A 12,320-nucleotide genomic window follows, 5' to 3' on the forward strand; every position below is an offset into this window, starting at 1 on the left:
TTTTTCGTTCTTTTTCTTTACGAAACAATTGCTTTTCCATTCTATTCAGATTTTATCGATCAAATTATTTTTAACGGTCTTTTTGGATTTAAAAGTTACGTAAAGCTTCAGAATGAAAAATAAAAAATTCTACGCTTTATCCAATTGACTTTTCCTACTAGCTTTTCTGTTCATCCTTTCATGTACAATGATCCTTCGAGTAACTTGGAAATCTTGCCAAGTTGAAGAAACTTAATCCTTGTTTATTTTCTGCACACTTTATCGACCGAGTAAATATATTTTAATTCTTTGAAATTTGAATATTTCTGAATTAAATGGCAGCAAATAATTATAACGGAACGGTTCAGTTTGCTTTTTTACATGTTCGTTTATCAAGTTTGATTAAATCTAACGGTAAAAGTAGATCAATTTCTCGTATGAAGTGAAAATACGAAACATCGATTTGCGTGACGGGTCGTCTTGCGATGATGATACGCATCAAAATTGCTACGAACCGGGTCGCCACTGTCGCTTTTGTTGGAGATCCAGTGATGGTAGAACCACCTTTTTAAAACCAGTTGACGAGATGTTACGTCAGTTAGTTGGTAGCCGTTGCCATTGGATGCACGACGTTATTGCCAGTGTCGGTTATGCGGGGACTCTGAAATTGTGTTCTTTTTTCCGTTATTCAAACCCTACGCTGAATCATGCTCAACACCGACGAATATTACTTCACAGTGCTTCGGTTTGTGAAGGAAGCTGGCTCGGTAAGTGTCAGTTTCTTTAATAAAATCGACGATAGGAAGCGAGCAAGTGTTTGGAGTATAAGTTATTCTTGGCTGATAGCGGGTCACGTTTATCGATTTTGCACGCAAATACGAATTTCAATCAAGTTCTTACCGAGTACGAATATCTTTTTTGTATGCACTTTGAGCTACGTACCTTTTTGTCACGTTACCTTGTGCAATGTTAATACATAATTATTCGGTCATGAATTTCAACAATTGTTTTGAAATAGTTCGTTTCAACGTGATTCAATTTTACTACAATCTTGATCGATATGATATTATGATAGATTAACAATGTGATTTATTGACTAATCACGTACATACGAGTATATAATCGTCATGCTTTCTTGAGGTAAATAGATAATGATGTTAACGTGTCAATGTGAACAGGCATTCGTTTGGCTTCCAAAAAGTGGATTCATAGAGTTGGAAAAAATGACATCTCTGACAGGTTTACATTGTAACGGTTGACAATGCTTTTATAATTTATAACCTATAATGTTAATGAGTCTGCATTATAAACAAATTACCCGATAATTATGTTACAACGCATGTACAATTCAAATTTTCACAACTTTCTGTTCTTTTGATCAAATAAATCGAAACTCTTTAAATCGAAAACTTGAAGTGATATTTAATTACAGATGAAAATGAAAAATTCGTCATTATCGTTTAATTTTCATTTTTAATTTTTACTGGCAGAACACCTGATAATAACGGTTTGTTCATTCGTAAGGTTATCCTAGGCATCCGAGTTAATTCAATAATTTCGTTTATTTAAATATCTCATAATGGGTAACAAAAATATGAAAGAGATAATTTATAATAATTGATTCCTATCATTGGTTCTTATACATTAGTACGAATATGTAATCAACATATGTTTTAACTCATGTTTATTACATTATTGATACTAACTTCTTTGTATGAAGATATGTAACAATTTACGTGTAGAAGATACGAAATTAAAAAAATAATTGATTTAAATTGTAACGTTTGCAGATTGTCAGGGGGAAAATTAATCAGCCTAAGAATGCGATGGTAAAATCGTGCGAAGTCGATCTTGTTACCGAATGGGATCAGAAGGTCGAGAAATTATTAGTCGATGGTATATCTTCAAAATTTCCAGACCACAAGTATGTCTTGTAACTCATAATATTTAGATAAACGTATTGTTTCCCTATCGCTAACAGTTAAACAACATCATCGTCGGTTACAAACGACCTATATTACAGATAATTTCAATACATGTTGAAATTTTCTTAAAAATACATTAGATAGTGTCGACAAATATTGAACATTTTTTTTTATTTAACAAGTATTAACTATTGATTTGACGGATGTTGAAAATGTATTTAAATGTATATCAATCACACTTCAGAAATTTTACGAAAAAATAATTAGGTACAATAATTACTTTCATTGGTATATTTTCACATCTAAATTTATCAGGTGTTTTTTATATAAGTTGTTCGTATAATTTTCCATATATATCGTTCGATGTAGTCTCAATATAATTGATTTAATGTACAGTTCTTGATTGAAGCTTAAAGCGCGATATATCCGAGAGAATATTATTTAGTTATGTCCATCGAAATCTTCGATAGGTCCATCTCATTTAAGTTCATTACTGCGTGTTTGGAACAAACCATTTGAGGTAAGAACGGCCATAAAGGGACTTGTAATGCGATTGAATGGAATTTTCCATTCGTGCAACAGTTCTGAAACTGTTGAAACATATTATTAATATTTGAAAAAAAATTTCATGTCAAAGAACAACGATTTTATTGATCGAAAAAAAGAAAATTAATATTTAGAATTGAAATTTTTGCATTATATGGATCGATCATTTTCGAATATTAATTTTACTATTAATTTCATTTCTTAATTGCCATTACTACATCTGTTAGAAGCTCTAGAATAGAGTTTTTAACAATAACGAAATATATCTTTTCAGATTTATCGGTGAGGAAGAAAGTTCATTGGGGAAAAAGGTCGAACTAACGGACGCGCCAACATGGATCATCGATCCGATCGACGGCACGATGAATTTCGTGCACGGTTTACCGTACACTTGCATATCGATTGCGTTATTGATTAACAAAACCACGGAAATCGGAGTCGTTTACAACCCAATTTTGGAGCAACTATTTACTGCCCGTAAAGGCCAGGGTGCATTTTTGAACGGAGTTCCCATTTTGGTTTCCGAAGTGACCGGTAAATTAAACTTTGCGCTTTTGTGTAATTAAGGAATCATGTTTCCGAAGTATTTTAGAGAAGATTACATACTTTACCAATCGCCTTAATAATTAGACTTTACCACTTTGTATATTAAAGAACTTACCGAATGACAAAAGTATTTAAATCCGCGGTGTTTTAATTATTTCGAGCTCTATATTGGATTTTTATCATCTCTTTACAGAGAGTTCTTTCAGAAATGTAACTAGCTTTGTTTCTTTGCAGAATTGCGCAAAGCTCTTGTTATGATGGAAATGGGCACAAGCAGGGATCCTGAGAAAATGAAAATTGTATTAGAGAATGCAAACAATCTTACTTCAAAAGTTCATGGGTAAAGCGTTTCGTGTTGTCTTTTCAATTTAATTTTATTAAATTCTGATTTATGATCTATTTCATTTAACCATTGTCTTACGATTTCTGTTCGAGAGACATTTATTTTTCTATTTTCTTTTCTTCTTTTCTTTAGAATACGAGCTTTGGGATCTGCAGCTTTAAATATGTGCATGGTCGCTCTAGGTGGAGCGGACGTTTCATTTGAATACGGTATTCACGCTTGGGATGTTGCAGCCGGAGATATTATTGTACGAGAAGCCGGTGGTGTGTGCATAGATCCAGCGGGTAATTTATTTTACTATAATTTAATACAGTTTTCAAAGCCATTACTTATTTCGAAGATGATCGATTAGTTTTAGAACAATGTTACTAACAGTATTAATTTTGTTTAATATTATATATTGAACATAAAATATTATTTCGTTTCGATAATTAATTATTCAGATTCAATGGATTTACTTTTCCTTAGTACGTACGTTATGATTTTAGGTGGTCCATTTGATGTCATGAGCAGAAGAGTTTTGTGTGCATCAACAATGGACTTGGCTCAAGAATTGGCCAAAATATTGATTCAGTATTACCCCGAACGCGACTGAAAATTTTTAAATAGTATATAAAAAAATAACAAAAAAATTCAAAAATCATTAATTAAAAATCAAGGCGATTCTGTATGTATCAACCCTGTAAATGTTTAAAGAATGTAAAATTTCTATTATGTACTTTGTTCTTTCTTGTGTCAACCCGTAATTTTAATTGTAACATGTAGATTACGACAATTTTGGTGCTTTTTACAGGCTTTAAGGTTTATAAATTGAAACAATACGTACGAGTGTTTAAAGAATATACTTATATTTTACACAAACGTTGGAAACAAAGGTGACAATATATCCAAGAGATGTATTATAAATTTAAATTTAATATAAATTACATATTCGTGGTACAGAAAATCGGTAACAATGTTTAATATTGACAGCAGGGATATTATATGGCTGTAAATGTAATTTGCTCTTTATTACTTGATACAGAATACTGTATTAAAATATAACGTGAAATAAACATATTTATTCCACAATGCATATGTGTAATTTATTCCGATCATTATATCCGTTTTACACATTTCAGATTACATGTCACATTATAGTACTTTTTCTTTTACTCTAAAACTCGCTGATTGTATCATAATTATTTTCAAAGATTTTGGCATTTAGCGATCTGAAAACTGAAGGCCATAAACATTAGTATTATGTTATCTTTAATATTACCTATATATGGACATATACACATGTATATGCAATACTAAAGTATTTTAAAAATTCAATGTGGTAATTTGTAACTCTCACGCATATGTATGTACCTTACCTGTTCACATACTTACGATCTCATTAATTTCAACGAAATTTTAAGACAAACCTTCCTGCTGATACAAATTTAATTAAATATTCGGCGATCCTTTCTGCGATAGGCACCATTTTAAAACAGTTGTCAAGCTGCAGCTGCGACGATCTCACCCGATTTTCTTCATCATTCCTTTCCACCAACTGATTTCATCATCTCTTCCATTGCCTCCCCTCCTCACAGGGAGGGCTACAAGTGAAACATTACCAAATTGCCAATTAGAAAAGTATAGATTAATCTAAGATTCTGTGTATGCATTTTATTTCTGTATTGAAATGTGCCCGAAACATCTATTTCCCCCCCGTTATTGTCTCAATATAATAAAGTTTTTTCTCAATTCTTACAATCATTGAAAGACAAGCTCAAGTATTAAAGTGTTCTATGTAAAATATTAATATAAGAATGAAATTCTAATATATATCTTTTCATTGCCTTTATGAATATAATTTTGCAATTTTATATTAGAAATGATATATGACGATCTAAATGCGAATGAATAAAATTGTATCTGCCCCCAAGAAGAGCAGACCAAGAATGATCGTTATAACGACTTGATTTTGTTTACGATGCAATTATGGCAGGTTCTGATTGTCTATATTGGTCGTTTAATGAGAAACGGATATACTAAATATCCCATAAGGCAGTCCCCCAAGAATACCTTGCAACGGGATCGGCGTTAAAAGCCCACAAAGGTCCACTCGCGCTTAACGATGCTTTGAATCGAAGACTCATCTGAAACATAAGCAGCCTCGTACAATATTGCCAGGTAAAAATGTATACCATGAACCATTCAAACAGCATTGACGTTCTGTTGTATCTTACTTAAATGAACAACGCAATATTAAATAAAAAGAAAAAAGAAAATTTACGAAGCTACGACACGAAATCGTATGCCACAGACATATCTGTTAAAACAAAAGTATAAATTTTAAGATAAGAAATACGATGACTATTAATATGTTAATATCGAGTGTTAAACAATTTTTGTTTATATAAATATAATGCAATATCCACTGGTAAATATTTGCAACTCCTATTTCTCAGTGTAAATATATACATTATTATTTTCTCATATTTCTTTACATTGATTTTCTAAATAAATGCAAAGTCAGATGTAAAAATGATAATCCGTGATATTAACGGTCAAACAGTAAATAATTGTTAACATATCAACTTATTTTACAGTACTTCCTAAAACACACGTTGTCTACCTATTATATCTCGTTACTAAATAAGAAACAGATTACAATTTCTTTTTTATATATTATTTATAGATTGAAATACGTCTACGGTACGTGCTTCTACTTGCACGAGCAGCGCGCGTTTAAAGACTGAAAGTATAAAATACAGGGCTCGTTTCTCATTCTGTTAAGCATGTGTCGTTTTATTTCAGTAACCTACTTACTATACAATTTGTTTTCTTCTTCATTAGTACAAGACTCCTTGTTTTACTAGAATTTCAATGCCGTGCGCGCGCGTCGCCGGCACTGAAGAAGAACAAGAAACTGTTCGTGAATGGGTACGATCATCAGATTCGTAAGTTTCACAATTTCACAAACACGGGATCCCCTTGTCGCGAACGTAAACGCATTATCAATAATGATTTATGATATAATAATTTATACGAGATATTATTATTCGTAAAGAACTCGCGCTTCTTTTTTTTTTTTTTAAATCGAAAGATGAAGAAAAAGAAAAATACTATGTACCACCATTATGCTAAGTATCGATGGCCAGTGCTGAAAGAGGCGGTCACTTTTCCCAGTTCATATCGTCCACGGAAGAGAATACGATTACCACGTAATTCAGCGAGCCTCTTCTTCTAGCGTCATCGTTGATTTATTACTTATCGCTGCTGTGCACAGAGAAAGAGAAGAAATAAACCAAATCTAAGCGAAACTCGTATTCAAAAATTTACACGCAAAAAAGATTTTTACGCCCTGATACACTACATTGTTCTGAGCCGTACAAATATGTCGCTTTATGCGTTGGTAAATGCATCGGTGAACTCCAATGTTTATTCATCATTCGTATTGGTTATTAATTAATATAAAAATATTGCACTCTATTGACCTGCAATAGTTATCATTCATTAAATAATACAGTTCAGATTGATAGAGTACAACGTCATGCGTGTGATTGAAATAATTTGTTTCCCTCGTGTATATGTATATTTCCAAATGTTTTCTCGTTATTACTTAGAAGGAGCGAGTGAAACGTGAAATTTTGCACCGCCTCTTTCTGCTAAAACGGATACAGGACACAGTCAATATAAGGAGACACCGCCTTATGTTAGTATGTTTTATAGTATACAACGAATCGTTAGCGGTGCCATTTCAAACATTTTGTAAAGTTACGTTAATGAATTCTCCGATGTAGAAGGACCCCGGACAGGGTTACCTAGATCTTTTCTTGTATAAAGGGATGTGCCAAGGCGTGGTTCACAGTGATTCTCTTTCCTGCGTCCAACATCAACGTTCGCTCCAAAAGGTCCTTCAGTTGTCCAACTTTTCTATTTTGTTCCGGTGGCAAAGAGTTTCCCCCTAACTCAGCGGTAAGGTCACGAGTAGCAGGTAACGTAGACATCACTACAACCTTTTCCTAGAAATATAGGTATCCACAATTTTATAATTTATGCATGGATGCAATTTGAATACTTGTCCGTGAATACGCATAATCGTGAATTACGACACTTACCACACTGCAAAGGACAGGGATGGAAAAGAACAGTAGAAAGACAACTTACCCGCTCCGTGACCTTATCAACTTCATGATACAGGAAATTGCAGTTAGTGTCAAAATGTTGGTCCTTGAATGTGCCTTTCCTAATCAGTTTATTAGGCATTTTGCCTTTTAGGTCCATGAAGAATTTCAACATTTGGTTGTTTGTTTTGCCCGAGAACATTATTTTTCCCGTGTACAATTCGTATATGGTGCATCCCACGGACCACATGTCAATGCCGAAATCATACGGTATACCAAGAACTAGAAAATGGCAATGTTAACTTCCAGTACGTGACAATTGTTATTAAATCTCTATGACAGTGGAGATCATCCCAATGTGGGTTTGATCAATGTATCAGAGCTGTCACACAGAGTTTCCGTTAATATTAAAAAAAAAAATATATACATGTATATGCGACTAATACAATCTAGCCGCTATAAAATTGTCTGGTGAGATTAAATATGTATATATTTTCAAATCGTTTATACCATTGTTTTTAAAGGGCATGCTAGTCACGGCTACCAAAAGCTGGTTTAAAGTAGAAGAGTGATGAGTAAGCAGAGGTTAATCCCTTGAGTTTTTAAATTAATTGAATTTTACAAATTACACTTACTTAGTATACGTTAGAAGAACTGATAAATAACTCAAGAGATTGGTATAGTTGTTCAGTCTAAAGAATACGTATTTATGTGATAACAAAGAGACACAATACTTACTAATTTCGGGTGCTCGATAAAATCTTGATACTAAATACGGCGTTATTTCATTTTCATGGGCATGGGACGCCGAACCGAAATCGCAGAGTTTCAATACTAGTTTGCTTTCACTGACTAGAATGTTATCCGGTTTGATGTCAGCATGCAGAATATTTGCACGTTTTAATAACTTGAGAGCAAGGAAAAGTTGTTGGGTATACGATCTTACCGCTTTAACATGTAAACCAACGTCTTTGCCATACTTTTTTAAAACCTGAATAAATTTATTTAATAAATAACGAACGATAAGTGATCCACGTGTTATTACTTTTATAGAAGTATTTTGATAAAAAATATTTACTTCTCTTAAATTCATAGCTAGAGGTTCAAAAACCATACATAAATGATTTTTGTGAAAGAAATGCCTGAAAAGTCGTAAACAATGAAATCTATCTTCTGGATCTGCATCATTTAATTTTCTAAGAATTTCTAATTCCTTAAGGCCAGTTCTGTGCCTGAAATGATAAAAAAGGGACAAATATTATTGATTGTAGAATTATGTATTGCAAACGAAATATAATATATCATATACTTACATTATTTCATTATTCCTTATTATTTTTACAGCAACATCCAAATTGCCTCTAGCACTGTCTCTAGCTCTTACGACGTTACTGAATACACCTTGGCCTGTGTATCCATAAACCACGTATCGTGAATCTAACGTTTCGCCTACTCGTACTCTAAAAATATAATTAAATTTATGATTCCAATATTGTATGAAAAATACAGAAAAAACATTAAAAAAGAATACTTTACCTATAATATCCTTCTGCGTCGTCCCAATTGTCCGTTAAACTCGGATTATCTGGTCCGCCTTGTCGCTTACCTTCGACAGTGGGACTCTGCACAAGAAAGAAAGATATAAAATAAATTTGATATATATTACAAATACGAAATGATAAACATACATTAAAATCGCCAACATTATCTGCTTCGGCGAACATATCCCATTCGTTTGATTTCTTTGCATTTTGCTTTTCGTCTTGTTTAATTTTCTCTATTGGTTTTATGTCTTCATTTTTATCGATATCTTCTGGTGGTGCATCTTCAAATCTGGATTTTCTCTTTTTAACTGGTTGCGGCGACTTTGGTTTTTCAGGTAGTGGTGGCGTATGACTTTCTGATGCAGACTCATTATTATTGGATGGAATTTCTATCGATTTCTGTGATACATTCGATTGGCTTTCCGAAGGTGGTGTAGCAGGAACGGTGTTTATGTCAGTAGACATGTTTGAGTCTTCGTTTGGTCCACCTAACCTCTGTATAAAAATATAGAATTAATTTATAATGTTAAAATAAGATAATTATTATAGAAAACAACATACTTTGAGAAGTTCTTCTCTTTGTTTCCTTCTACGTTCTATAATTGCTTCTTCATCTTCTTCTTCTTCGATATCAATGTCTTTGATATCCTCTTCGCTCGAACTTTCCGTATGTTCCACTTTGAGTCCTTCTGACAAAGAATCTTTGTATTTATCACTACGTTCTCTCTTACCATTTTTCTCTCTGTCTCTATCATGATCTCTAGTATGTTTGTCTCTGTCCCTTCGATTTCGAGATAACGATCTCGAGGTTTTATACCGATCGTTACGATCTCTGTCTAGTCTACTTCTAACAGGGCTACGAGATCTTCTTGTACTTCTTGAACGTTCTCGAATCCTTTCGCGGTTTCGACTATCCCGTCGATCTCGGATATCGTTGCGATCACGACTACTTCGACCATCTCTGTGTCGATCTCGACTAGCATGACGCTCTCTACTGTCTCTTTTATCACGACTATGTCGATCTCTACTAGAAGGTCTATCACGGCTACGACGATCACGACTAGGCGGTCGATCTTTACTAGCATGACGATCTCGACTGCTCTGTCGTTCTCGGCTTTCCAGTCTATCGCGGCTATCATGTTTTGAAATAGGGACTTTGTCGGACCTGTCTATTGATTTATTATAATCATTACGAGGTCTGGAATTATTATGATGATCCGCATCTCGTCGTCGCTCTTCTTCCCTATAATTAAATATTATGTAACACCAAAAATTTTAATATTATTTTTCCAACATACCGTTTATCTTGTTCTCTTTTACGCGATTCATCTCTTTTGATGGAATCTTTACGCTTGTCATCCTCTGACCTTTTTTTACTATCTTCCTTTCGGGTATCTTCTCTGTGCCTGTCACTTGTTTTCCGTATTTGTCTGTCATCCCTTCTATTATCGTCCCTCCTTAGTTCTTCTTTAGTACGTACTTTATCTTCTCGTCTTCTATCCGAATCTCTTCGTTTGTCTTTATGTTCTTCTCGACTTCTTCGATCTCTGGTCATGTCTACTACAACACGCCTTTCAGGTTTTGTTACTTTTTTGCGTTCTCTGCTGCCAGATTTACTTCTAGTCCGTTTTTTAGGGGGGATATTGTCATTTTCACTATCATCCTCTACAAGTATAACATCGGGTGTTTCAGTGGCTTTTACTTCATCTTGTTCCGGTTCTTTATCTTCTTTTTCAGATTCGTCCGAGAGGTATTGTACTAAGCATGCTTGCAACCGTTCCTGTGCAAATATCAGAATACAGTTAGAATCGTTTCTATATATATATATATATATATATGTATGTATGTATGTACGTATATAAAACTTTCAGAGTTAAAACTTACCTTCTGTTTCATTAACTCTTCAAGGTCAATATCATCTTCAATGATTGTACAGTCTACTTCGTCCGAATCTAAATCAATTAATTTTTCATCGTCACTTTCTTCCGTAGAAACCACTTCTAGTAACGAATTTTTTACTTTGCCATTTACACCAATATCTTTTTGAATCGTTCGGGATGATTTTTCTTCCAACGCTCCATTTTCAACCTCTCTTTCCTTTTTAGGTCGCTTATGTTTCTTGTGTCTTTTCCTAAAATGTTGCATTTCATAATATTTTCCACAAGGAATAAAATAATATTCCAACAATAAATACCAATAAAATACATATCGTACATACCGTTCTTGTCGTTCAATCTTTCCATCTTCTCTTTCAATTAATTTATCTTTCTTATGTTTGTGATGTTTATGCTTTCTTTTCTTCTTTTTTCTTTGGTCATTCAACATGTCGGATTCAGAATCTACGCCGACAATATCTCTCTTAGACTCTAAACATTCTAGATCTGATGTACTGAAATGTAATTTAACAATAAATCGCTGGCCAGAAAACAAATTAATGTATATTAATTAAACCAATTAACATATTACAATCAAATATAAGATCGAATCTGATAAAACGATTCGTATGTTAAAAACTTCAATTATACAATTTCCCAAAGAATAAATTAATACTACTACTCTGCTTTCCGTTAATAATTACTTTAAATGTGATCCATATGATATAATATTTACCCAAATCCAATCCAGTTGATTTAAGCCGAGTCTATTGCGAAATACGAATGTTGTAAGACACAAAAACTAGGTTACTTTTTTTCAACGGATATTAAAAATCACAGTATAAGAAAAACAATTTCTTTCTAGAAATTCACTCAACTATCTTATTTAGTGCCAAAAGGAAAAAGGATTTCGTAAAGGCGTATAAGATATACTCCGCAAATAAACAGAAGATCACGTAAGTATATGCGATGTAAACAGACTACTTTACGTATCTTTTTATTTATCGAAAGTGATGCTTTCTCAACGAGAGTAATTATGTTTGTTGAAGTTCACGACTTACCCCATGATTATACTTGGTAAATTATTGTTAAGAAAAAAACTACAGAATCACTGCACAAAACAACTACACGTATATATGAACTCTTTAATGGGCCGCCATCTTGTATGTTCGATCGTGTTATTTCGAGATATCACGGCAAGTCCTCGAACTATCGATAATGAAGGGTTGCTTCCGGTTTCTGTATTTTCGTGCCTTGCGACAGTGTGCGTTTGTCCACGCATTGTATTTTTTCTGGATCTATTTATTTTCATTCTACCTTAAATTCTATATTACAGTTTTCATAGCAGTGTCTGGAAAACTGTTGAGAAAGGAGTTGTTAGATTATTGAATCTCTACGCTGAAACACTCACCGTGTAAGTTTTATAATAAAAATAGTATACTTTACACCGATGCAAAGAAATTTGT

General features: G+C 33.4%; 2 protein-coding genes across 15 annotated transcripts; one reads left to right on the top strand and one right to left on the bottom strand.

Annotated features, from left to right (window-relative positions):
- The first annotated feature begins 60 nt into the window (after positions 1-60).
- On the top strand, positions 61-4,410 carry LOC143147997 (inositol monophosphatase 1). The gene is made up of 6 exons (XM_076313822.1): positions 61-746; positions 1,770-1,903; positions 2,725-2,984; positions 3,231-3,336; positions 3,472-3,623; positions 3,828-4,410. The coding sequence occupies exons 1-6, from the start codon at positions 687-689 to the stop codon at positions 3,932-3,934; spliced, it is 819 nt and encodes a 272-aa protein (XP_076169937.1). The 5' UTR covers positions 61-686; the 3' UTR covers positions 3,935-4,410.
- Positions 4,246-12,025, bottom strand: Prp4k (Pre-mRNA processing factor 4 kinase). 14 transcript variants are annotated; one of them, XM_076313820.1, is made up of 17 exons: positions 11,916-11,972; positions 11,591-11,621; positions 11,199-11,369; positions 10,865-11,111; positions 10,279-10,760; positions 9,542-10,223; positions 9,125-9,475; positions 8,973-9,058; positions 8,750-8,896; positions 8,515-8,668; positions 8,175-8,427; positions 7,480-7,718; positions 7,134-7,334; positions 6,686-6,806; positions 6,443-6,585; positions 5,392-5,465; positions 4,247-4,922 (listed from the first exon to the last, which is right to left on the bottom strand). In XM_076313820.1, exons 3-13 carry the CDS (start codon positions 11,303-11,305, stop codon positions 7,134-7,136), a joined length of 2,949 nt encoding a protein of 982 aa, XP_076169935.1. In that variant the 5' UTR covers positions 11,306-11,369; positions 11,591-11,621; positions 11,916-11,972; the 3' UTR covers positions 4,247-4,922; positions 5,392-5,465; positions 6,443-6,585; positions 6,686-6,806. The 14 variants fall into 14 exon arrangements, with proteins under 14 accessions (XP_076169925.1, XP_076169923.1, XP_076169926.1 ...); XM_076313810.1 differs by lacking the exon at positions 11,591-11,621 and having other exon boundaries at positions 4,246-4,922; positions 6,686-6,974; positions 7,091-7,334; positions 11,916-12,025; XM_076313808.1 differs by lacking the exon at positions 11,591-11,621 and having other exon boundaries at positions 4,246-4,922; positions 6,686-6,977; positions 7,091-7,334; positions 11,916-12,025.
- Positions 12,026-12,320: the final 295 nt, after the last annotated feature.

Source organism: Ptiloglossa arizonensis, chromosome 6, assembly GCF_051014685.1.
Source record: "Ptiloglossa arizonensis isolate GNS036 chromosome 6, iyPtiAriz1_principal, whole genome shotgun sequence".
Taxonomy (NCBI): Eukaryota; Metazoa; Arthropoda; class Insecta; order Hymenoptera; family Colletidae; genus Ptiloglossa; species Ptiloglossa arizonensis.

Excerpts from the sequence above, each read along its gene's own strand:
- Prp4k (XM_076313810.1), bottom strand. Across the intron at positions 8,428-8,514 it reads TAGCTATGAATTTAAGAGAA|GTTTTAAAAAAGTATGGCAA; the intron begins GTAAATATTTTT and ends AAATTTATTCAG. Across the intron at positions 7,719-8,174 it reads TTATCGAGCACCCGAAATTA|TTCTTGGTATACCGTATGAT; the intron begins GTAAGTATTGTG and ends GCCATTTTCTAG.
- LOC143147997 (XM_076313822.1), top strand. The coding sequence starts at position 687 with ATGCTCAACACCGACGAATATTACTTCACAGTGCTTCGGTTTGTGAAG. Across the intron at positions 3,337-3,471 it reads CTTACTTCAAAAGTTCATGG|AATACGAGCTTTGGGATCTG; the intron begins GTAAAGCGTTTC and ends TCTTTTCTTTAG. Across the intron at positions 3,624-3,827 it reads TGTGTGCATAGATCCAGCGG|GTGGTCCATTTGATGTCATG; the intron begins GTAATTTATTTT and ends TTATGATTTTAG.